At 47.0% G+C, this 25,219-nt stretch overlaps 1 protein-coding gene across 2 annotated transcripts in view; it reads left to right on the top strand.

Annotated features, from left to right (window-relative positions):
• N4bp2l2 (NEDD4 binding protein 2 like 2) overlaps positions 1 to 19,847 on the top strand; it is a 62,352-nt gene extending 42,505 nt beyond the window's left edge. For both annotated transcript variants that reach the window (XM_032886849.1, XM_032886850.1), the window contains exons 7-8: positions 15,308 to 16,998; positions 19,731 to 19,847. In XM_032886849.1, coding sequence (XP_032742740.1) covers positions 15,308 to 16,998; positions 19,731 to 19,771 — 1,732 coding nt within the window. In that variant the 3' untranslated portion in view covers positions 19,772 to 19,847. The remainder of the gene's footprint in view (positions 1 to 15,307; positions 16,999 to 19,730) is intronic.
• Positions 19,848 to 25,219: the final 5,372 nt, after the last annotated feature.

The following is a 25,219-nucleotide window of genomic DNA, read 5'->3' as shown; positions in this document are numbered from 1 at the left end:
AGCTGAGAATAACCTTGACCTCCTGGTCCTCCTGCCTCCCCCTTCTCCTCCTGAGTAATGGCCTTACAAGTGTGCACTGTGTCACCCGGCCTGGGAGGGATACATTTTTAGGTTGGACTAGAGCCTTCCTTCACTGTCTTTACTGCCCTTGGAAGACATGGAGCTTGGTAGGGAATGAGCAGAGGGAAATTTCTTCCATTTATTCTTACTCTATTGTGAAAGTTCTGCAGAGGCATGAAGATTAACTCCATAGGCCAAAAACAGTGAAATATAAACTGAGTTTAGACTGGGCAAATGACTCAGGGCCCAGGAAAAAATAGCCTAGTAACTGAAAATGGGGAAAGTATGGAAAAGAAGAAAGCCTTTGTGTTCTGTTTGTTTCTGTTTCTGTTCTGTAACCCAGACTCCCCGGAACTTACTGTAGAGCCCGCCCATGGTAGCCTTGCACCTGTGATCCTGGTGGAGAGGTTTAATGTGAGGAGAAGAAGAGGAGAGGCGAGGCCAGCCATGGGCACGTTAGGGGCTGGAGGGGGTGGGGGAGCTAAGAGCAGCGAAGAACAAAGAGCAAGAGGGGGTAAGAGAGAGAGGAGGGGCAAGCAGCCCCCTTTATAGTCAGGCACAGCTGGCCGTTGCCAGGTAACAGTGGGGGTGGAGCTTAGACAGAATATCAACACTTGCACCTGTGATCCTCCTGCCTCCGCCTCCCCACCCCCACCCCCGAGTGCTGAGATTACAAGTATGGCCTACCATGCACAGCTCAGAATGCTTTTTCCTACGAGTTCTTGCTGTGGAGAGTAATGGGTGGGAGCTGAAATTCGAGGGCAGGAAAAATTGCTTCTTCCTGGTTGGAAAGCCTGTAGCGAAAGGAGGCAGTGAACATCCGTTGTGTGCACAAGTATGTCACAGTGGCATCGTGCTTCCACCGTTTACTGGAGGATAATTAACGGGCAGAGGGGAAAGTGCAGTGTCGGGAGAAAGTGTCCACGGGAATTAATGACTAAATCGTCTAAAGGTGGGATTTAGCAAGAACAAGGATATAGAAAGGCGTAGGCGGTGGCAACTGAATGGCCACACTGGGTGCAGGGGATGGGAATCTGCGCTACAGTCGTTCTTGAGCCCCTACAATAGCGGCATTGTGCTGTGTAGCAGAGATGCTGCACTGGCGGAATAAATGGCCTCTGCCTTTCCCCAGTCATTGTGGGGAAGCCGCCCTGCTACAAAGAAGTCATACGGTCCACCACGAAGGGTGAAAAGGCCCTGTGAGTGTGAGCACAAAGGCAAGGAGGAAGGAAATGGCTGCCGTTTTTCTTGGAGCGACTGGCAACATCTAAACCGAAACTTGAGAGCAAATTGCAGAGAGCAGGGAAGAAGCATTTCAGGCAGAGTCCTTCAAGTGGGGGTCTTGGAGAGATGAGACTGTAGTCAAGGAAAAGCAAAGAAACTGGTCAACCTGGAAACCCAGTCAGGCTAGGGCAGAGTACAGTAAAAATCAGGTCAAAAACCCAAGAAACGAGATCATCTGCGGCCTGTGGGCCTTTACCACGCTGAGAAAGGAGGCCGCTGAGTTCTGAGCAAAGAGGGCAGACCAGCCCGCCTACCATTTATGGAATGACTTTACTGTAGCAAGATGGCGGCAGGATTCTATAACTTGCAGGAACCCATGTAAGGCAACTGTGACCTCAGTCAAAGGGAGACTAGGGAGACGGCTCAGCAGGTAAGAGTCCTTGATGCACAGATGTCCGGTACTGAGTTTAAATCCCCAGAACCCATGTTAAAATCCAGGTAGGGTCATGTGCACCAGTAACCGCGGTGGCTGTGGGTTGGTGAGCAAGAATCACTTGGACTTGCTACCCGCTGCAGGTCAGTGAGAGACTCTGTCTCAAGGGAGAGAGGGGGAGAGCAGAACACTGGACTCCACTGGACTCTGGACTCCTTGCACAGCCACACATGTACACAAAAACGTTTTAAAACAATGACAATGAAATCAAGGGGAAGACGGGAGCATATTTAGCATATAAGGTAGGAGACTTCAGTGAGTCTCAGCGTTTTCTGCTTCCTTTAAAGACTATGCTAGAATTGATCGAAGAGGCTTCTCCGAAAGCCTGGGAGCTCCCCTTACAGGTTCTGTTTGTCACCCACTGGAAAAGCTACCGGTCATGCTGTTTGAAAGTCCTGCTCTAGAGAAGTGGTCAGAGACCAAACCAGGACCTAGACAACAGGAATCACCGAGGAAGTCCCTGGACCTCTTTGGAAGTGAGTCAGACTTACCTGCTTTAAATAGCTGCTGCTCAGTCTAATAAGAGTAGAGCTTGAGAATGTCCCATGGAACTAGAGGTGGCACCCGGTCAGTAGAGGGCTTGCCTCTTATGTGCAGCTTCCAAGTTCAATCCCAGCTCTACACAAAACTGAGTGTGGTACACCATTTGGACTGTGACAGGTGGAGGGTCAGAAGTTCACAGTCATCCTTGACCAGGTAGCAAGTTGGAGGCCAGTCTGAATTACCTGAAACCCTGACTTTAAAAAAAAAAAAAAAAATCCACCCATATACTTAAGGTGAGTTCCTAGAAAAAAAAAATTAAAATACAGGTCAGTACACCAAACTGTACAATAATACTTTATCCAGTACACATACAAATACTGTCAAAAATCTATGAAGTTTTTTAAACAATGCAACCACAACTTCTTTATCTGATAAACAAGTAACAAAACTCTTCCTGCCCTACCTCTGTAAGGTAACAATTTATGTTGCCCTGTTAGTAACAGTAGAAAAGGTCCCTCTGGCTGTCTTACCAACTGGGGGGGTCAAACACATTGTATGTTGAACAGCTGGAGAGGTTGAGCACCTACAGGCATTGGTTGGTAACTGCACAAGATTAATACAGGGAGTGGGGTTACTCTACTGAGTGAGCATTTCTGGCCGTTTTAGTAGTGCAGTTTCCTCTATTTCTCAGTTAGTTTTCTCCCTTGGGGACTCCTACTTCTCAGAGACAAACAAGGAAAGGGAGCATGCTTGGGAACCCATTTCCAAGGTAACGTTCCTACAATAGAGAGGGAGACAGACATCGAGGAAACATGTCTTTCATGCCGGTGCTTTCTAACAGAAGAAAATTGGGACCACCCCCAGGGAATGGTGCTCCTTTTATCTTGGTTCAGTGTAGCTTCAGCTACCTCATACTTAATCAAGTTGACTTTTTGGCTTAATTTTGGTGATCGTAAATATCTCAAGGTACTGGGGTGAGACATCTCTCAGGGTGGCTTCTGTCACCTGGTGTTCCAGAGCCTGTGACATAGAGAATCACCTCTTAGTCTTCAACTATCCAACATCTAGGTTAGGAGAAACTAAACATGGTAGGGTATGGTACACGCCTATCAACTAGCACATGGGAAGCAGAAGCAGGAGCCTGGGTGATACAGTAAGTTCAAGGCCAGCCTGATGCCTTAGTGAGACCCTGTCTCAAAAAGCAAAGCAAACAAGGAAAGGCTGTCTTAGTAACAGGGGAGGTTTGCCTAGATTGTGCTAGGCCTGAATTGACTGCTCACTACTAGAAACAGAAAGCAACAACAAAACCTAAACGTTCATAGCATGGGAGTCTCTGAATTTGTGTGACAATTAGTTGACTCATTAGTCTTTTTCCATTAGTACACAGTCCTGGTCCTGAGAGAGGCACCACTCCCTGGGCATGGTTCCTATTTTCTTCTGTTAGAAAGCACCAGAATGAAAGATGTGTTTCTCCTTAATTTCTGCTGCTCTCTCTATTATAGAAGTCATGAGCTTTACTTTGGAAATGGGTTCAGTCATTTGACAAGGACATCAGGTTCCCTAGCATGTCCCCATTCCTTGTTTGTCTCTGAGAAGTAGGAGTCCATGCAGTTGGTTTGCTCTCCACACAGTCTTTCCCACCCTCCCTATCCTAACATAGGGTTGACTTGTCTTAGGCCAGAATACCGCAAGAGTGACAGATTCAAGGGTTATCTTGAACTCTTGAGTGAGGAGCAGGACAAGATGGCCCTGAGGAATTTGGTAGTGTCTGCTTATTAACTTAGTCCTTTGGTATAGTGAACAAATGTCTGACATTCTTCACCAGAGCAGACTATAAATATGTCAAAAGAGAGAGCCTAGCAGCCTGTGTCTTCATACAAAGATAATACAGAGATTATGTAGCAGTATAGTGGGCCTAGCTAGCATATCTGTTCTCTTACTAACTGCTTCATTCAAAACTCATGCTTTTGGTGTCACATCTGAGCTGGAGGGCAGCTCCATTCCTGTCAAGACCCACTAACCTCCGAAGGTCTGGCAGGGGGCCAGGCAGGGGAAGGAAGAGCACAGGCTAGCCTATAAGAAACTCAAGGGAACAGAAACGTGCTTCTGGTTCAAGAAGCACATTTCAGTGGGGGGTGGAGGGGGGAATGGAAAGTTAATGTCGTGGATTTTAAACAGTCAGGGTGCAGCTTGATTGCTGTGCTAGGGAAAGAATCTAGGGACTCTTTGGCGTCCCCAGTCGTTGTCCTGTTAGTCGATGTATCTGTAGAAATCTTGAAGGATTGAACTACATGATTAGGAAGGCTGGTGGCTCCATCTGCCTAGTGATAAGTATTTCAGTAGTCTTGCAAGCTGGGACCACAGGTTAGCCCCTCGATGTCTGGGGTATATATTCTTGAGTATCTGCTGCTGGTTTGTTTTTTTTTTTTTTTTTTTCCTCCTAATTCTTGGATGGAATAGGTGGAGTCCCAGAGAACTGAAACAAGAGTGGTTGATATGGGTGAATAGTGCCCCTCTCAAATCTGCTTTTTGCTAACTGAAGGTTAGAATTATACCTTCAACCTTTCCTGGGTCCAGGAAGTAGAGGATGGCTTCATACTTAGAATGTTAATGATTAATAGTTTGATGATGTATATCTATACCTCCCAGTTTTAGGAATAAGTCTGAAAACTGAAACAATTAATGGAGCAGAGACGTGGTTGATGTGGCCGGATCTGTTAGTGACGGAGCTGAGGTCCTGGAGGTCACCGCTGGGCAGAGTGACCACCTGGGGAAGTCCGTGCCTTTAGAGAACTTAAAGGGAGAATTTCACTTATTCATTTCTAGGGTTAGGAGCTAAGAGAACGGGGGAATGAAGGGACAGTCACAGAGGAAGACACACAAACCGTGTGACAAACAGTGCAAAGAATCTGTTAGCTCTCAGCCCTTGACGCTCATGTGTATTGTATCCATTTCAAGGCACGGGCTCCAAGTGAGTGTTGACTGTAGAAGTGACAGAGACAATATTTGGGTAAACATTTAGATGGACACTTAATACAAATAATGTCAGAAGCGAGACACTCCACTTAGAACCTGGAGGTGGGCTCTTAGAAAAGAAACAAGGCAGGCTGGATGGCGACACTCTAAGGTAGGGACTAAAGAGGGGAGAGAATACGGTGGAGACATCGAGCAAGGAGACAGAACATTAGAGAGTATGGCGGCTTTCCGTGGTGAGGAGAGCTCACACCTCACCGGGGGTAGTGAGGCTGCAATGGCACAGTGAGCCTTCAGTCACATCAAGAAAGCAGATCACTGTTCTCATGACGGACGCTCCAGCGTCGTGGCTTGTACAAGTTGCTGCCCAGTCGTGACTTTTGCATCAAGCTGCACTGACAAGGGCATTGAGGGAATGAAGAAAAGACACACGGACAGGCAGACCGATGGACAGAAAGCTGGGATCGGGTTGTCCAGACCCCTGGTTGGGAAAACCACAGCACTTAACTCAGTGTGTTCGTTGTGGTTTTGAGCAGACACTCAGAGTTAGTGTAGACGGTTGGGCAAAGGTCGCGCCTTAGTACATTCGGCCAAACACGAGATGGGTTTATCTAATTTGGCCAGGATGTCAGTAGGGGAGCAGTCTTCAGTCAGTAAACATCCAGGGGAAGAGAGCCATCGTAGACTGTCCGCACACTGTCAACCATCCCATCTGGGTCCCAGTGAGGGCTTTGCTATGGCGTTCCCTCCTGGGTTTGAGGCTTTGGGGTCTTTGACAGATCTGGCTCTTGTCAACACACACATTCACTTAGGACTTCAGTCAGAGCTCTCTCCACCTCCTACCGCATGGAGAGAATACGTTTGTCCCCCTCCCCTCTCTTTTTAATAGACTCTGATACTAAACATCATTACTGATCTCTGTCTGGTAGAATGTGACAGGCTACAGGACTAGGCCCTTAGTGCTAAATGTGTAGGCCACCTCCTCCTCCTCTCATAGGAGAGGAAGTCCTCAGAGGCGGACCCACTTACTCTGTCGTCAGTGGAAGGCTGAGGACGGCCTCCAGGACTCCAGTCTTTCCGTCCTTCTTTCCCATATCTGAGTCTTGCCCCTGACTGGCATGTGAAGTCATAGTCGGTAGGTTCAGTGCTTCATTGTCAACCCGGCTTGAAGAGAAATCCACACGGGTTCTAGGGCTGTTGTGCAAAGGCTGATTTTTTTCAAATGTTAAAAACATGGAGCATGATTGAAAAGAGACCCACTTTTAGCCACTTGGTTTTGTACCCCCATTCTGACTTTAAATAAAAAACTTTGGCGTGAAGCTTCTTTGCCTGTGGAAGGGCCAAGGAACTCGCCCCACTCAGCAACATCCCGGAACTATTAATTATAAGTGATTCTGTCGAACAAATGCGGTGATGCTGATAAAGCCCACGGAAGACTGAAGCCAGGAACATACCATTCACACGGATGCTTTTAAGTACGGTCCAGCCGCTGGCTGTGTAGCTCAGTTGTCATAGGTGTGGTCTCCAGTACCAAAAGAGCAGCACCCCATAGCCCCACAAGTGCATGTATAATGTAATGAAGCCAAGGCTGGAGGACAGGACATTGGAGTAACGGGTGTGGATCACCTCTCTGCAAAAAAAAAAAAAAAAAAGACAGTGGTTTCTATGGCCAATGACTCCAACCTTTTAGATGTAAGTCCTTAGGTCTCAGATAGGGTTTTCTTTTTTTTTTTTTTTTTTGGTTCTTTTTTTCGGAGCTGGGGACCGAACCCAGGGCCTTGCGCTTCCTAGGCAAGCGCCTACCACTGAGCTAAATCCCCAGCCCCGCCCTTAGGTCTCAGGATACATAATATCCAAGAAGTCAGCTGGTCCATCAGAAAAGTCAGTTTCCAGATCACTTCCCTGGCGATGTATCTGCTAGGGTCTTGTAGGAAGTAATAGGAATCAAACAGTAAAAACTGCAAGCAGGAAAAGGAAGTAAAAATCAGATGTATTCGGAAGCGTGGCTTAAAGCCGTGTTACTCCACCTGCGAGGTGAAGACAGTGCCCTGGGCAGCTTCTGCAAATGGCAGATGCTCCATCTGAGCGATGCCTGTGGCCGGAAGGACTCAGCCCGGTGCAGTACCCAGGGAGCACACACGCTGTGGAAGGGCTGTTGGGCCCGCTGTATCTTCACGTACACCAACCTGCATGTAAGTTATACACCAACAGTCTAAAGAATAAGGACGAATGGGGCAAAAGCAAGAGGCCTTTTTATTCCTCATCTTCCACACGTTCCGTTCTGTAGACAGGACCAGCTTGCATGCAAGGGATGCACACACAAGAATGAGCATCTGCACTGATGCGGGCACTGCTGTATTTCAGCTCTGGTATTAGATACATTTTCACCCGCAGCACAAATACATCAGTTCACTCAGTGCTCACATTTTTTTTCTTTTTTTTTTTCGGGGCTGAGGACCAAACCCAGGGCCTTGCACTTCCTAGGCAAGCGCTCTACCACTGAACTAAATCCCCAACTCCCGCATTTTTAAAATAAAATAAAACTAACACATTGGCGTTGGACAAAACAAACAAAAGGAAAAGAGCCAAAGAGAAGGCACGAGAATCAAACACTCACGCATTCAGGAGTCTCGGAAAAGTACTAACCTGGGAGCTGTAATGCACCCACAGAGGACCTGGCGTTGCCTCCTGCCAGCCTAGCACATGCCGCCTCTGTCTCAGTTCACTAAGACTTCAGTCACGTTGACTTACAAGGCCTTTCCTCAGCGACCTCCATCCCCTCTGCTTCTTACATGCTTTCTGCCTCCTCGTCAAGGGGTTCCCTGAGTCCTGAGGGAAGGGATTTGACGGAGACATTGCCTTTAGGTCTAACTCTGTGTGTCTGGTTGTGACTCTCTGCGCGTGTTCCCATCCGCGGCAGGAGGAAGCATCTGTGATGATGGCTGAGCAAGACACTGATCTGTGAGTACAGCAGGGTTTCGCAGGGCTATTTTATTGTTGTGTTTCTTTTTCCCAAAACAGTAATGTTTGGTTTTACCCCAGTTCCTGGGGCTCAGGTTCTCGGCCACCCAAGCACTGATGGGTATGTAGCCTTAAATGAAATCAGTGATTGGCTGGCTACTCCCGAGAGCCCCGCACCACCGTTGCTCTGGCATAGCTTGCAGGCAGGACACCATTGTCTATCCAAGAGACTGTGGCTTAACTGGTACTTACGTTTCTCTTTTGGTAGCATGCAGAGTACCTCCCTGTACCAAAGACGCCAGAACAAGGGGTAAAGGCTCTGTGTGGGCACCAGCTGGATTTCTCCATGGTCAAAGAATCCGTTTGTGGAGAGCAACAGCCTGGGTCGTATGGGGGTCCCATGGGGTCAACAGTTCAATTACATGTAATCCGTTCCTGGATTGCAAGCTTCATTTGGTGACAAGAGGTGTCAGTTATATATATGTGTGTGTGTGTGTGTGTGTGTGTGTGTGTGTGTATATATATATATATATATATATATATATATATATATATATAGAGAGAGAGAGAGAGAGAGAGAGAGAGAGAGAGAGAAGTTCAGAAAGTTTTTTACTATGTTAGGTTTCCATACTAGCCCTCAGAGGGCCTTTAATTTTAGCTGTTCCTACCGCATCTCCCTCCTCCCTCTCCCTCCCAACTTGACCTTCTCATTCCAGCCACCTTATCCATTCATAACTATCCTATTTCTCTTCCCTAATATCTGTCTCCCCCTCCCAAAGTCCCTGACTCTATACCTAACCTCTGTGGTTCCGTGGATTGTGGCTTGGGTATCTTTGCCTTAGCAGCTAATACCCACATGTAAGTGAATGCCTACCTTACTCAGGATGATTTTTTCTGGTCCCATCCATTTATCTACAGGTTTCATGGCATCATTTTCTTTTTAACAGCTAAGTAATACTCCACCGTGCTCATACCACGTTTCTTGTTCTACTGAGGGACATTCAGTTTTTTGCTATTACGAATAGCAGCAGCGAGCTTGGTTGAGCAAGTGTCTCTGTGGTGGGACGAAGCGTCCTCTGGTTATGTGTCCGAGTGCTGCAGCTGGATCTTAGGGAGATTCTCCCCTCTTGCTGGGGAACCCCACACTGACTTCCACAGTGGCTGCACAGGCTTGCACTCCCTCCCGCAATGGAGGAGGCTTCCCTTACGTCACACGCTCACCAGCACGAGCCGCCATCTGTGTCACCATCGTAGCATCTGACAGCTGCGAGATGGAATCCCAGAGGAGTTTCGATTTGCATTTCTGTGGTAGCTAAGGGTTGAACATTCTGTGAAGTGTTTCTCAGCCATTTGAGTTTCTTCTTTCGACAATTCTCTGTTTAGCTCTCTGCCCCAGTCTTTAATTGTACTGTTTGGTTTTTATAATATCTGTAGTCCTTAATATATATTGGATATTAGCCCTCGATCAGATGTGTAACTGGTAAAAAAAATCTCTTCCCATTCTGTAGCCTGACACTTTGTGTTAATGAGGTGTCCTTTGCTACACAGAAGCCTTTCAGTTTCGTGGTATCACATTCATTTATTCTTGATCTCAGTACCTGTGCTAATGATGTTCTGCCTTGAAGGTCTTTTCCTGTGGCAGTAAGTTCAGAGCCGTCCCACGCTTTCTCTCACATCAGGTTTAGCCTGGTTTTATGCTGAGGTCTTCGATCCATTTGGCGTTGCGTTGTGCAGGGTGATAAGTATGGATCTATTGGTATTATTCTTGAGGACATCCAGAGTGACCAGCACCATTAGTTGAAGATGCTGTCTTCTTTTAATGGTATGCATTTGTGGCTCCTTCACATAGGTGTGCAGATTTATATCTGGGTCCTCTCCTTTTTATTAACTGATATGTGACTCATGTCCCTATGAAGCATCTCAGTGGCTAATGTCGATGCCACATGCTCTGCGCACCAAGTCCCCATGAGTACCTTTCAAACCTTTCTATTGGAAGTGGTTCAGGTCTGTGTGCAAAGATCTAGAGAGGTTAGATCAGGAGCCTCCCTGGCCTGTGTGCTTTTTGTCATACTGTGTGGTAGAAGTCAAAGCTGGGTCAGCTACTTAGAGAATAGTCAAAAATTAGACCAGACAGTTTGAAAATGGTTGATATAAAAATTCTGAATGCAGCTAGACTAAAACAAACAAACAAACAAAAACAAAATCAAAAATCCCACACAGGGTTACTTAGCTCTCATAGTCCAAAAGCAATGTAAGTTAGATCTCTTTATAGCACAGGAGTGGTGACACATTTAAAGTGACAGTACAGGGAAGGTAGACAGCCTCACACACATCAACACCTACAAATTTCAGCAAGTTCCCAGGGAATAGAACTCTTGTCTATCAAATGACTACGTTTATGTTAACTTTTTAATGTTAAAGTAAGGACTGCAGGGGGCATAGCCACTGGTAAGTTGACCTTACTCAAGTGAATAATCCACCATGCTCATGTGCAAAAATAATAAAACACAGTGGATCACAAAAGAAAGGAAAAAGGAAGAGGGATAGGAAGGAAGGAAGGAGGAAGGAAGGAGGGGTGGGGTGAATACAGTCAAAAGCCTTGCATGTGCTTGGAATTTTAAGTAAATAAAAAGAACTTTAAGATACATTTTCTTTTTACCACTGCCTTCTGACTGCACCAGTGGTGTGCATGAGAAATAGCATTTTTTTTTTTTCTTGAGTCAGGGTCTCGCTGTGCAGCCCTGGCTGTCCTGTAGCTCACTCTGTAGACCAGTGGGAGCTTAGGGACGTCTCAGTCGCTTCTTCACAGACATCCACACGACCATGGCTTTGACCTTCTTATTCCCAGCCCTCATCCCTGCCTTTCCTCTCTTGTTTCCCCTTTCACACATAGGCCAGGCCTGCAATGGGTTGCCAGGAACTTCTAGTTTATAGTGATTAAAAAAAAAAAAAAAAAGATGAACCTACAGACATTTTCGAAGCAGTATGAGGGCGAGGTGACAGGGTTTCATGACCTCTGAGACAAATGTTTCAACTGCTTTAGCATCTCACCTCTCCTAAGATAAACCACATCACTATCCTACCAGTTATAACCGATAGGGACAGGTTTGAGGATAAGCTCCTTGGCACAGTTCTAAACACTAGAAGCTAAAAGACCATGTTATGCCACCAGTCATCTAGCTGGGAATATTCGGTGTGCCATCAGCCTGTGTCCCTGTCATTTAAAAGAGGGAGAGGAAAGATTTGGTCATCTGTCCTATCAGCTAAATAGATGTCATTTAAGAGCCCCCGTATTAATAATCTGTATAGCCATTCCACAAGAAGGAAACATTACCCCCATTTTAGGAAGGAGACACATCTATCTGTGATCCTACCAGCTAGCAGATTACGGAGCCAGTATCAGACCTGATCTGGGTTACCCCAACTGTAGTCCTTCCACAAAGCTGCAAGAGTTTTTCTAATCTGCTGTGCTTTGACCTCCGATTGGAAGGAGCACATACACCGGGGATGGTGTGTGGGGTTCTGCGGTGGGTGTGCCCACCTTCTCCCAATCAGCTTTTCTTCATGAACTCATTGCTTACCAGGCCTTTCTTCTTATCCCCTCTTTCCCTGCTTTTCTCCATCGTCCGTTTGGGCCGGCTTCATGTGGATGTTCTCTAACCTTTGGTCAGGTTAGCTCGCCCCCAAGAGCCCCTTCTAATTCCTGAGAAGTACATTGTGCTCCTCCTGCCCACCCTGCCCCGAGCCATCATCTAGTCTTACTCATAACAGATGTGTTTACCTGGCTTGGTTCTCATTTCTCCCTTCCTGTCAAGGCTGCGCCTTCAGCCCTCCGGACTTCCTGCTTATGACTCATTCGTACTTAGTGATGCTTTCTCTCCTAACAGGGCCATTCATCCTTAAGTGACTCAGTACAATCGAGATCAGGTTCGACAGTCCTTGACACAACTCTGATGAGCCTCTTACAGTGTGTAGATGTATGTTCCTGAGGAAAATGCATCTACTGATCAGCTACCTCAGAGGCAAACACGTTCCAACGGAAGTTACCACCACCACCACCACCACCACCACCACCACCACCACCACCACCACCACCACCACCACCACCACCACCTCTTGTCTCACAGCAGCTTAACAAGGTTGCTGATTTATGATTGTTTTCCAGAAGGCCTGGCTCACTGCTTCTAGAAAAAGGACGGTAACTTGAGAGAGCATTCGTGGATTTGAAGTGTGGTCGCTCACGCCTCTAAACACAGCACCTGGAATGCTGAGGCAGAGGATTGCCGAGAGTTTTAGCCTGGGCTACAGAGTGAGTTCCAGAACAGCCAGGGCTCTACAGAGAGACCCTGTCTAGAAAAATAAGAATAATGGTCCCCATTGGAGTTACTACTGCTGTGATAAGACGCCATGACTAAAGCAACTTGGGAGGGAAAGGGTTTATTTGGCTTCTATATCCACAGGGCTGCTGTTCATCCTCAAAGGGAGTCAGGACAGGAACTCAAACAGGACAGAAACCTGGAGGCAGAAACTCTTACAGAGGAGAAGCCATGAAGGGTTCTGCTTACTGCCTTACTTCACATGGCTTGTTCAGCCCGCTTTCTTATAGAACCCAGAGCCATCACCCAGTGTTGTACTACGCACACAATAGGCTCGAGCCTTCCCCATCAATTACTAGTTAAGAAATTGCCCTACGAGCTCCAGCCAACCAGATCTTACGGAGGCATCCTCTTAATTGGGGGTGCCCTCCCCTCAGATGACTTTAGCTTCTGTCATGTTGACATAAAACTTAACAATAATAATAATAATAACAACAACACAGCTGAGTGTGATAACCTTTCATCCCAGCATCCAAGAGGCAAAGGCAGGCAGACCTCCCAGAGTTCAAGGGTACCTTGGACTACAAACTGAGCTCCAGGCCATCCGAGGCCAATAGGAGACTCAGAAAACTAAGAGCAGCGGGAGCAGCAGCTGGTCCCGACGGCACACATTCGTCACCCCCAACACCTGAGCAGAGGATCGCAGAGTGAGACAAGGCTACTTAGTTCTTAGTTCTTAGACAAGTTCTACTTAGTACTCAGGTATGGGTTTTATGACTAGTGTTCAGCCTTCCTTCCTGTCTTTCTAAGCCAACACTTGGGGATGTGTGAGCAAGGGCAGCAACAATTAGGTGACACAAAGGGTTCCTATATCCTGTCTCTGAGAAGTTAGCAGCGTAGAATACTGGTTAGAGACCACAGTGGGTTTACAAATCGTATCTGTGAGGCCGGTGAGATGGCATTAGTGGGTAATGTGCTTGAGGCATATTCTTAAGGAGCTGAGTGGATCCCTAGCACCTACATTTGGAAGCAGAAAGCCAGGCGCTGCAATGCATGCTACTCCAGCACTGGGGAGGCAGGAGACAGGCTAGCCCCGGGGACTTGCTGGACAGCCTGTCTAGCCAAATCAGTAAGCTTTGGGTCCAGTGGGAGGCCTTAAACTGTAGTAAGTGATAGAGGGGACAGGGAGCATTGACCTCCGGCCTCTGGACACTCACAGGCAAGTATACCTGTACATACACATGCACTCACATGACCGAGAGAGAGAGAGAGAGAGAGAGCCAACTCTTGCAGTTTGGCCTTCTGCATTTGTCTCTTTGCTGACTTCCATGTCTTTCTTATTGCTCTATCCTTGCTGTCTCTGTCCTGTTTCTTTTTTTAAGTTATTTATTTTGTATGTGCATTTTGCCTACATGCAGGTATGTATGTTAGGTGCATGCTCAGTGCCTTCAGAGGCCAGAAGAGGTATCTGATCCCCTGGAATGGAGTTACAGTCCGTTGCGAGCCACCATGCTGGTGCTGGCAACCAAACCTAGATGCTCGGTGAGAGCAGTGCTCTTAACAACTGAGCCATCTCTTCAGCCTGTTTCCTGTTTCTGTTGTTCTCCTTCTAGTCAGTTGTCTACGCCTTGCCTCTAACTCTGCTCATTCACTGTGGAAGGGAGGAAAACTAGTCTTTATGTGCAAAATTAGAATGTTCACTAAATCACACAAAAGGACCAAACATGGTCCCTTGGCATCATCTTTCAGGAGTGTCACCCTTTGGACATTGAGACATGTCCTCATTTCTAAGATGCGTGACTGAGAACTATGCAGTTGAGGTAAAGAAAGGAAGGGAGGGACGGACAGAGGAGGGAGGGAGGGAAGAGAGAGAGAGAGAGAGAGAGAGAGAGAGAGAGAGAGAGAGAGAGAAAGAAACAAGAGCACACATGCAAAAACCTCACAGTGGTCTGAGTAAGCTCGCAGTTCGGTGTTGGGCTACATTCATAACTATTCTGGGATGCATGCGGCTCATGGGCCGCAGGTAGGATGTGCTCAGCAGCCACAAGTATCATGTTCACTTCTGAAGAGCTACGCACATCTACTGTGAGTGATGAGAAGGATCTTGTTTCTCTCCAGGTGGCATAGCTTGTCACACTGTGCATCCCAGGGTTGTTAGTTTCAGTGTCATATGCTGTAACACATTTCCAGTCACTGTGGCCACCAATACCTCACATAAAAGGGGCCTAGCCTCTGGTTTAGGGTCAACACTAGCAAGACAATCACATTCCAAATATATCGCCATTAGTAAGTACTGCATAAAATGTGATGGGACCCCTTAATTGTCAGTCTTTTGGTCTACGTAGCCTGATCATTAAAACTACAGAGGAAGCTGGCATACTGAGGCTCTTCCAGCCACTTCTTACCTTTCTAATCTAAAGTATTATAACATCTGTTTCATTCTAAGATAGCTGCTGCTGAGGTTCTAAACAGGGCTATAATTAATTCCCCAATTCCTTTAAAATATCACAAAATATTAGATATCCATTCTGTACATGCTTCTTATTTTCTTTACTATAAATGTTAGGTTTTCATAAAGCTGTTGGCTTATGAAAGGTGTGGGTGCCTGTGAACTTTAACTTCCTCAGCGTGCCCTAATGTCAGTGTAGCAGACTTTAAAGTCTTATTAAGAGTGGTTATAAACACAGTACAAAGTACAGCAGCACTCCTATGCCAGCGAGGTCTGCACAGTAATATTTTAGAGTTTGCTAATCTCACATAAACCTGTTATGCGTTTTCTTTGTTCTCTGTATTTCAGAGGAAGAGTCTTAAGGAAAAGTGGATACACTCTTGACAAAACCAAGCAGAAGAAAAACAGGACAGGAAAGAAAAGGAACAACGGTTGTAATGAGAACTCACTCTCAACCATAGGCCGCCTTGCACCTAGAGGCCAGGGTCTGTCCCACAGGGAAGCAGAAGGCTTTGAAGAGGCCAAGAGAGAACCAGCGTATCCCTTAACTGGTGGCCTACAGAATGAAGCAGCCAGTGGTGGAAACGACCATGGAGAGCAAAGTTGGCGAGACAGAAAGCTCTCCAACAGTTTCCAAACTACTGGGTGTACAGTTGAGACAGCTCAGGACTGCTTCCCCAAGGAGGGGGAGGATGATGAGGGAAGAGAGCTACCATCCGCCTCTTGCCGTACAAGCACTCATCTTTCCCGTGGAGTGAGGGACAGCTACCGGGCCGCAAGGACGGAACAGCATCTGAGGAACAGACATAACTCCACCTTAGACACCCAGGACGCATTTGCTAAAACCCGGTGTTCATTTATGCGGAAGACAGAGGTGATGGATAAAAGTCGCCCAGATGAGTTTGCCGTGAATCATCAGGGTGGAACCAGGACATCAGAGAAAATCTTGCAAAAGGAACGAGGAGTCCAAAGCGACTGCTGGGCTTTTTTTACAGCCCGTTTGTGTGATGAAGAATCGCAGCTCGGGTCTAAGAGTCAGCCATATTTGGACAGTTGGCCGGAGGGACCTGATAAGTTTGTATGTGAACAGAGACCCAAGAAAGCTAGGACTCATAGACTGAGCAGCCATGACAGGGAGGAACAATTGGTTAAGTTGATTTCCACTTCTGAAGGAGCAGCAGGCTCAGGAAGCGGCCCAGAAATACCAATGGAGAAGAAGCTGCTGATAGACTTGTCTCCCAAAGCTGAAACTGTAGGTTTACCCAGAAGCCCAGGAACAGATGTCTCCAGCAGCGATGCCCCCAATCTGAACTCCCCAGAGCACCCCTGTGAATCAGCAAAGGGAACACGAGAGATGCAGTGGGAGATTTGCAATTTGCCACCAGACTTTAAGTTACTGGGACAGACTCATATCAACCCGGAAGAGAAGGAGAAATGCGACCTCTTAACAGAGAGTCACAGGCTGAACACTTTCTCTCTGGAGAAAGATATTTCTGATATAATCAATAAAGTTGAGGGAAAGCAAGAAGTGATGATCTTCGACCGCCATCTGCCATGGTTTTACCTTGATACCCTCCTCCAAGAGTCTCTAAGTGTGACTGGGAAGTCCTGTTCTTATCGCCTGCCCTTTAACAGACTAGGGTGTGCTGTGTATTTTTATAAAAACCCTATCCCTTCTCTCATGCTACATTACCTGTCTGCCTTTTGCATGGTATCTTTTAAGAACAAAAGAAGACCTTTGACTTTCAAATGTCAGGAAAGAGTGGCTTGCAGGCTAACTGATGGAGAGTTTGTTCTCTCAGAAGTTTTAAGTAGCCAGCCTAGTACCTGTTGCTCTCCGAGGGTGTCTTCTGATCGTCAGCTTGCGAATGAGAGATTTGATGAAAATCTGAAGACGTGGCAAGCCTGTGAGCCGGTGCAGTGTGGACCCGCCGAGGACAGCCAGGACTTGGGCAAGAACTGTCAGTCCTTTGGGCCAACATCGCCAGAGTTTGCCTTTCACCCAGCCAAGCTTTTGGGATCTCCTGGAGTTTCAATGGGTAAATTGTTTTTATTTATGAAAAATAAAAGTTTACTCTGAGCATGGTGGTGCACACCTTTAATCCCAGCATTCAAGAAGCAGAGGCAGGCAGATCTCTGTGACTTTGAGGCCAGCCTGGTCTTCAAAGCAATTTCCTAGAAAGCCAGGACTATTACACAAAGAAACCCCATCTCGAAAAACAAAACAAATAAGGAGTCCAATTTACTATATGCAAATACTTTATGTCCTGGGTTCTCTCCTGAGTTAGTGACATCATGTAGTGGTGATCTTACGGTTCACAGAAGCAGGGAGAGTGTGGACTGGTAGTGAGTTCTGCTTGACTTCTTAATTCTCTGTAAATGTCTGAGTGTCTCTCCAGAGAGACAGCACAGCAGTTAAAAGCACTGGCTGCTCTTGCCACAGATCCGGGTTTGGTTGCCAGCACCCACATGATACCTCACAGCCATCTGCTAATCCAGTTCCAAGAGATCTGCCGCCTACTGGCCTCCCTGGGTTCCAGGCATAGGTATGGTACACAGAAACATGTTGTTGTTGTTGTTTATTTAGTTTATATAGGTGTTTTGCTCGCATGTATGTCTGTGCACCATATGCACACCTGGTATCCAGAGACCAGAAGCCTGGGGTCAGATTTCTGGGTCTGGAGGTACAGACAGTTATAAGCTACCACTAAACCCTGGTCCTCTGGAAGAGCAGCCATTGCTCTGCTAAACCCTGGTCCTCTAGAAGAGCAGCCATTGCTCTTAACCGCCAAGCCATCTCTCCAGCCTCCTCATTCACATTTTAAAAGAAATATCTGTGTGTCTTTTTCCTTTGTACATTCCCTTCTTGGGCACAGTGACCTCCTCTCCATCACAGGTCTCAGATGTAGCATTGTGAAAGAGGGAGAAATAACGATTGAGAGATCCAAAAACCATTCGAAACGGTTGTCGTCTGAAAGCTTGTCTGAGAAGGCTCTGGAGCGATCTGAAGAGAGGCTCACCATGAACGGTTCAGTGTCCCTCCTTGAGTCCAGGACTCTGAGGAGCCAGGAAGCCAGTGTTCTAATCCCTGCAGGTCTCTTGGGCTTCCTAGTAGATTACCTTGGCAGGGTTCCTAGGTGCAGGGTTCCTAGGTCCTGCACTGTCTTGGTGCTTAACTCCTCTCTTTGCATACTTTGCTCTAAGTTCTGATGTTTCAGACAGACTTCATCTCAGAAGCTCAGGCCAATGATTGGCTAAATCTCACAGCAAGGCAGTCTTTTTTTTTTTTTAAAGATTTATTTATTATTTATTATATATGAGTACACTGTAGCTGTCTTCAGATACACCAGAAGAGGGCATCGGATCTCTTTACAGATGGTTGTGAGCCACCATGTGGTTGCTGGGAACTCATGACCTCTGGACGAGCAGTCGGGTGCTCTTAACCGCTGAGCCATCTCTCCAGCCCACAGCAAGGCAGTCTTAATGCTTGGCCTCCTGGCCACAGGTTTATGATCTCCAAATAATCAAATCTAAGGACGTGCTGCCCTTGGCTGTGCTCCTACATGTCCTACAACAAGACACCCGCCCAAACGTTAACAAAAGTGCAATTGTCTTTTATTGTTGTTTTAACTTTTGATAACCTAGCCAAACAAGTTGCCTCGCACACTCTACTTGGTATCCACTTCTCCTGTTTGACCATATGCTGTTTCTAAATGGAAAAGTCTTTGCTTTTGCTTTTCCTTCCAGCCACATTCCTCCTTGTTCAACAAACACTGCTTAAAACCCGGCTTCTCTTTCTTTTCCCTTTTTAGACACAGGGCCACAGGGTCTCTCTATGTAATGCTAGCTGGCCTGGAACTCTCTAGGTAGAGCAGGCTGGCCTGGAACTCACAGAGATCCACCTGCCTCTGCCTCCCAAGGATATGGCTGTAATTCCATTTCCTGTCCAAGGAACCCTGAGAAAGCTGGAATTGCACTCTCTATTCAGTAATTCCTTTAGCAATGATAAACTTTACTCATGGAATATTCACAACCTGGTCACTTACAGTTTCTGCTTGCAGTGATTTTGACCTGTGTTAAAAAAAACCTCCTCATTTAAAACAAGGCACGCCATTGATGCGTGGGTTGTTCGTTTCTTTTAAAACTCACTCTGAAGTTTAATTAACGTACACTTGATTACTGCTGCTGCTGCTGTGTCCTTGTGAGCTGATGATGATATTGTGTACATAGAGAGGAAGAAGCCTAGAGTCTTTTACTCTGGTGCCTCTGCCTTTTCTCATGCCGAACTGAAGTGACAGTTGCTGATAGTTTTAAGATAGGGACCCCTCTGATATGCTAATAAAATGTAAGGAGCACAAAATGACCCAAACATTTTTTGTTTATGATTTCAGAATAGACCTTAGACCAAGATTCCTGTCTAAAGTATCTTTGATCATTTAAGTTTTATGCCTGTGACACTTTCAATAGTGTGTGTGTGTGTGTGTGTGTGTGTGTGTGTGTGTGTGTGTGTGTGTGTGTTTGCGGTTAGGTTGATGCTTGTGGGAAAACCTGGTCTGATGGCCTTTTACATACAAACGTGGTGAGGGTTTCCAATGGGTCCGAATACGAATTGAGATGTGATACAAAGTGCCACTTAGCCATTCCTAGAAATCTTCAAAGTCAGACTTCAAACACAGGAGTTCAGACAGCATGTCTACACAAGTTTACACTCAGAGTAAACTATGTATGACTTTGGAATGAAATGTGTGCCCACCTCCTCTTCTGTCCACAGAACCCTTGTTACTGGATGACCAACCACATGATTCCCTTTGACTGGAAGTCACTCAAGATAACGAATGCCTTTGCAATGGAAGGTGTCAATAAAGGTATCTTTTTTAGGTTTCGGAGATTTCTTTTCAAAATATTTATTTTTGTTATATTTAATGTGTGTGTGTGTGCATATGTGTGTGTGCATATGTGTGTGTGCATGTGTGTGTGCATGTGTGTGTGAGTGCCCACAGAGGCTGGAGCTATCAGACCTCCCTGGAGCTGGCGTTCTGGGCAGATGTGAGCTGCCTGACAAGGGTGTTGTCTTGTAAGCACCCACACCAGGCCAAGGTCACCTGCTATGGCCACAAGGAATTACATCAGGGCATCTGAGGGTCCACAGCAAGACCGAGGCTGGGACAGTTTTATGGAAAGCAGACATCAGACATCGTATCCCTTATCAGAAAGAGAAGATAGCGGCGGTTGCCAGGATTGATGCAGATGCAGTTGCCAGGACACCGTGATGCTTGCAAGTTCTACGGGGAGCACGAGAGTAATGGCTAAGACCGATCGGCCTGTCGAGCTCCCGCTTCCTTGACTTCCGAGGGAGCACACAGAGAAGCTAATGGGCTGACTGCTGCTTTGCTGCCTGAGGGAGCAAATTTGTCTCTCAGGAACCGGAAGGCATGTTGCGCCCCAGAAGCCATGGACTCTAACTAAAAAACATATGACACATGCCTCTCAGGCCAACGCCATGGTTCCTTGCAGGCGCTGAGAACATCAGGGCTCTGGCAAGAGCAGTGTGTAGTCATAACTGCTGAGCCACCTCTAGATAATATTTCTATAAAAATAATCAGGGGTATTAGAGAAAGAATATGCACAGGTGTTCTTTTAACTAGCCCTAAGAGAACCTTGCATTTAATCCTCTCCACTTATCGAAGGCTAAGCTCTCTGAAGAGTCTGCCATCCATTGCGTGTCTTCTCCTGTCCAGCCCTGAATTAGCTTAGATTCACGTTTGCTCGAGCTGGTGTGACCTTCTGGTCCACAGTGGTAAGCATCCCTGTTCCTGAGGGCGGCTCATTTCTCCGGGCAGCTGGCGGAGGGCTGGCTGGACCGTTGGACAGTAGACAGACTCTGAGAGTAGCGCATAGCTGTTGGTTGGTGGGTTTGTTGTTGTTGTTGTTGTTGTTTGTTTTGAGATTAATTAACAGTGAGATAAATAAAGCTGGAGGCACCTTGGGACACGTTTTGGAATTAGTAGTAAAACTTAAGTTTAAAGACCACATGCAGAGCTCTTACTTAAAGGTAGCGGGCACTTCTTATGTGCACGTTTGCTTTGTGTGTAAAATTGTAGGTACACTTTTTATAAGCTGCCTGTTTGTTTTGGAGCTGAGGTCATGCTATGTAGCCCTGTGTAACTTCACATTCGTGGCCGCATTCCTGCCTTGGTCTCCCGTGTGCTGGGCTGACCCTCTTGTGCCGTGCTCTCTCTGCTCAGTGGTGTGGACTTCTGTCCTGAGCCCTCGGGAAGTCCATGTTGCCATTCATGCACAGAGAGAGCAGTGCTGACAATGTTCAGGCTGACATCTGTGGGCGTAATGTTTCTTTTGATATCCGAGGAATGCCTGCATGGGAGAATCAATCGTTACTTTGTGTATCTCGATTATTATTTCTAGAAAAGGCAGACGAATCTTGATAAAATGAAAATCTCTTGCCCTGTAAGTAGCTCTCACGGCAGAGACCTCGGCTCGGCCAGGAGGAAATGAGTGTTGGCATTGCCTGGTTGTAATAGCGCAGATGGATTGCAGTTGAAGAGTTGTTACCATAGCAACCTGTCTGTGCTATTGCGTGTTCACCTCTTCTCCTCAGTCTCGCATCTTCCTGTGAACTACAACAAAGCTTGGATTGTTGCTCCCAAGATTTATTCTCCGTTTCACTGTTAGAGTGCATTTCAGAACCTTCTGACGACACAGTGCAGGAGAGGTACACACACACACACACACACACACACACACACACACACATACATACACACACACATACACACACACACACACACACAACACACACACACACACATGCACCCACACACACACACACACACACACACACACACACACACACACACACACACACACACACACACACACACACACACACACACACACACACACACACACACACACACACACACACACACACACACACACACACACACACACACACACACACACACACACACACACACACACACACACACACATACACACACACATACACACACACACCCACACATACACACACACATACACACACACACACACACACCAGTGGGGTGTGACCAGAGCTAGGAATTAGGGCTGTAGTTTACATGTAAATATTGTATATTAACATGACACTCTAAGGATAGCCACTGTGTCATATACTTGACCCTGAGAGTGACTTTAAGGTAAACACACGTGTTGGGATGTCAGTGCATATGTGTCTGCACCTGACAAGAATGGAACACCCATGTGTTTGGCATGTTTTCTAAATGTTTTCCTCTTGCACCTGCTTCTGCTGGGAGACGGAGCGCTGCATACTGGGGAGGAGTTTAGAGATTTGGAGAGACCGCTAGAATGAGAGGAGTGTGGTAAGAGACTGAGAGCTCTGGAGACAGGGATGAAGACTTCCCTTTTCTTCCCAGTGCACGAGGGGCCTCATGTTAGACCCCATTCTGTATGTGGAGAGAAAGCAGTGGGCCCTTTCTTGCCCTCCTGTGTTGTCTAAGGCAGTCTCAGTCGGGGAGTGGGAGGTGGCCCGACTGAGCTACCCAGCCAAGGACCTGCAGAGAAAGCAACTTCATTTCGCTGCGGCCAATCCGAGAGTCTCTTCTCTCTGCACAGGCACGGATCTGTGTTAAGGACAGGCTCTGTGGAACTTTAGTATTCGCTCCTCTGTTCTGCTCTAACCGTTCTTTCTCCGTGGCACTGGGCTCGCCAACAGCCTCACTCTACCTCTTCATCCGAGCATCTCACGAGATCTGTAGCAATATGTCTACTCGCTAGTTACTCTGAGAAAGAGCCTTCCGCTTGAAACACAGGAAGAGGCAGTTAGGAGAGCCTGCTGGGTGAGTCCCGGGGTGGCTTCTGCCTATTCCACAGCACTCTGCTAGAGGCTGAGGTAGGTCAAGGATGTGCGACTCCTCCATGCCTGTCCTGGAACTGCTACCTGATGTGTGACCAGAAAAAACTAATCTCCTCACAGCCTCCATTTTTCTTTTTCTTTCTTTCTTCCTTTTTTTTTTTTTTGGGTTCTTTTTTTTCGGAGCTGGGGACCGAACCCAGGGCCTTGCGCTTCCTAAGCAAGCGCTCTACCACTGAGCCAAATCCCCAACCCCAGTCTCCATTTTTCTAACTGTTAAATATAAGTTGGTAATATCACTTTAATAACATGCACAGAGTACTTGGACTAGTGCCTGAGAAACCCAGGCTTTAACAGGGATTATTTTCATCCTCCTCCACCTCCGGGGCAAAGGCCTCCAGCAGCACAGAAGTGAGATGTCTTGGAAGAGGGAAGTCTGCCTACAAATTCGCATAGATGCCTACAGTGCTCATTGTTAACTTCTGTACTACAAAGAGCTGTACCTTAGGGGCTGAGAAGAGAATGGAGGTGAAATGAGCAGAAGGAACTGAAGGCATGACACACGGGCGTGGCGTGACCAGGGCAGCAAGGAGGACCCACTGTGTCTGGACATGTCTGGATGTGTGCTTGTCTGCAGTGGGATCTCTGCTCGATGCCCTGCTGCTGAGAAATCACTGGGAAAAGCCAGGGCGCCCAGTGCTGACCCTCACAGGCTCTCCCAGGGCGCCCAGTGCTGACCCTCACAGGCTCTCCCAGCACGTTCCCTCTGGACACCCGCACTGCCTGGGTGCTCCCTCCAGCTGTTGTTCCTCATAAGTTGTGTCAATACAAAGAGAAAACTCGGCAAGCAGCAACAGTGTGAACGCAGCCACTGCCCGATGCCAAGAGCTGTGGCAGCTTTGACTTGCAAAGGGAAGAGAGGCACAGACAGCCCCATAACCGGCTCTGAGATTGGGTTAGTAGTCCTTATTCGAGTATTGACCTGTGGCCACAGCTCTGGGATCTGAAATCCCAAAAGGCGCTAAAACCCAAACGTTGTGTTTATTCAGTTTTTTTAAAAAAAATGGTGGTGAAATAAACAATAAAATACATTACCTTAGCTATTCTTTGAAATATATTCTTTTAATTTAGAGTGTGTGTGTGTGTGTGCACTCGCGTGTGCATGTGCATGTGTGTACAAGAGTGCATGCTAGTGCATAAAGAAGCTTGTGGGGGCCAGCCAAGGCACCAGGTGCCCTGGAGTTGGAGTTTCTGGCAGTTGTGAGCCACAGTGCTGACACAGGGACCCAAACCCAGGTCCTCTAACCTAACCTAGCCTGACCTAACCTAACCTAACCTAACCTAGCCTGGCCTTCACCCCGGCATCCACTTTTGTTTTTAAGCATGACATGGAAATTAATTTGTCAGCAAGACTGACCTAAAGAGGCGGGACGTGGCTTTTATTTCTTACTCACTCACTTGGCGTGGAGTCTTCCTGGATTTATATATCTCACTGAAGAAATAGCGAGTTTCCATCCCTGTGCCCTTCCTCTACTTAGAATGCAAGGCAGTGTTTATCCTCGTACTATGTTATATCAACAAACATTTTCAGAGTGTGTGTGTGTGTGTGTGTGTGTGTCTGTGTGTGTCTTTGTGTCTGTGTCTGTGTGTGTCTGTGTCTGTGTGTCTGTGTGTGTGTGCGCGCGCGCCTGTGTGTGTGTCTGTGTGTGTTGCTGTGGGCTTTCCTAGCATAGCCACACCTCCATTCCTCTGAGCCTGGGGGAGGGGGAGGAGTCTCAGGAATTTCCCTGCACAGCCACGCCTCTTGTTTCTTACTCTGAACTCCCCTCAGTCTTATGCTCCACCCACAGCTCCACACCTTCCAGCGCCTGCATTTCCTGGGTTTGTCAGATGAATTGTGTTCTTCGGCTCTCTGTAACTTAGGGCACTTTTGATCAAATCAATCAGCATTTGGCCTTTTGCTGTCCAGTTTCTAGAATCCTGTTGCTATGACCCCTCCACAGTTCACGCTTACAGTGATAACGACAAGACAGATGGAGCTTCTGGAGAAACCCCAAAGTAGCTTCCTTCACACTTCAATGAGGTTTCAAGAAAGAGCAGAAGTTACAAGCTTGCCTTGAACCAGCCATCTGTAATGGGTATCACATCCTTCAGAGTAGCTCAGTGCCTCCTCTGTGTTTGTCTGGTGCAGGTGTAAGTTTGTGTTGTTGCTGGACTGGAGATCTCAAGCCAGGGTTTGTGGCCTGTCCTTGTCTTCTTGTCCTCTGAAGACTGAGAAAACCAAAGGTTGTTTACATCTGGCCAGGACACAGGATTGTGGCAGCACAGATCTGCCCCACGCTATGGGGCTGACGTGTTCTCCTGTCCTTCCTTGTTCCCTTCCCCCAGTC

Source organism: Rattus rattus, chromosome 16 (assembly GCF_011064425.1).
Source record: "Rattus rattus isolate New Zealand chromosome 16, Rrattus_CSIRO_v1, whole genome shotgun sequence".
Taxonomy (NCBI): Eukaryota; Metazoa; Chordata; class Mammalia; order Rodentia; family Muridae; genus Rattus; species Rattus rattus.
Note: the sequence above shows the minus strand (reverse complement) of the source record. Positions and strands in the feature narration are given on the sequence as shown.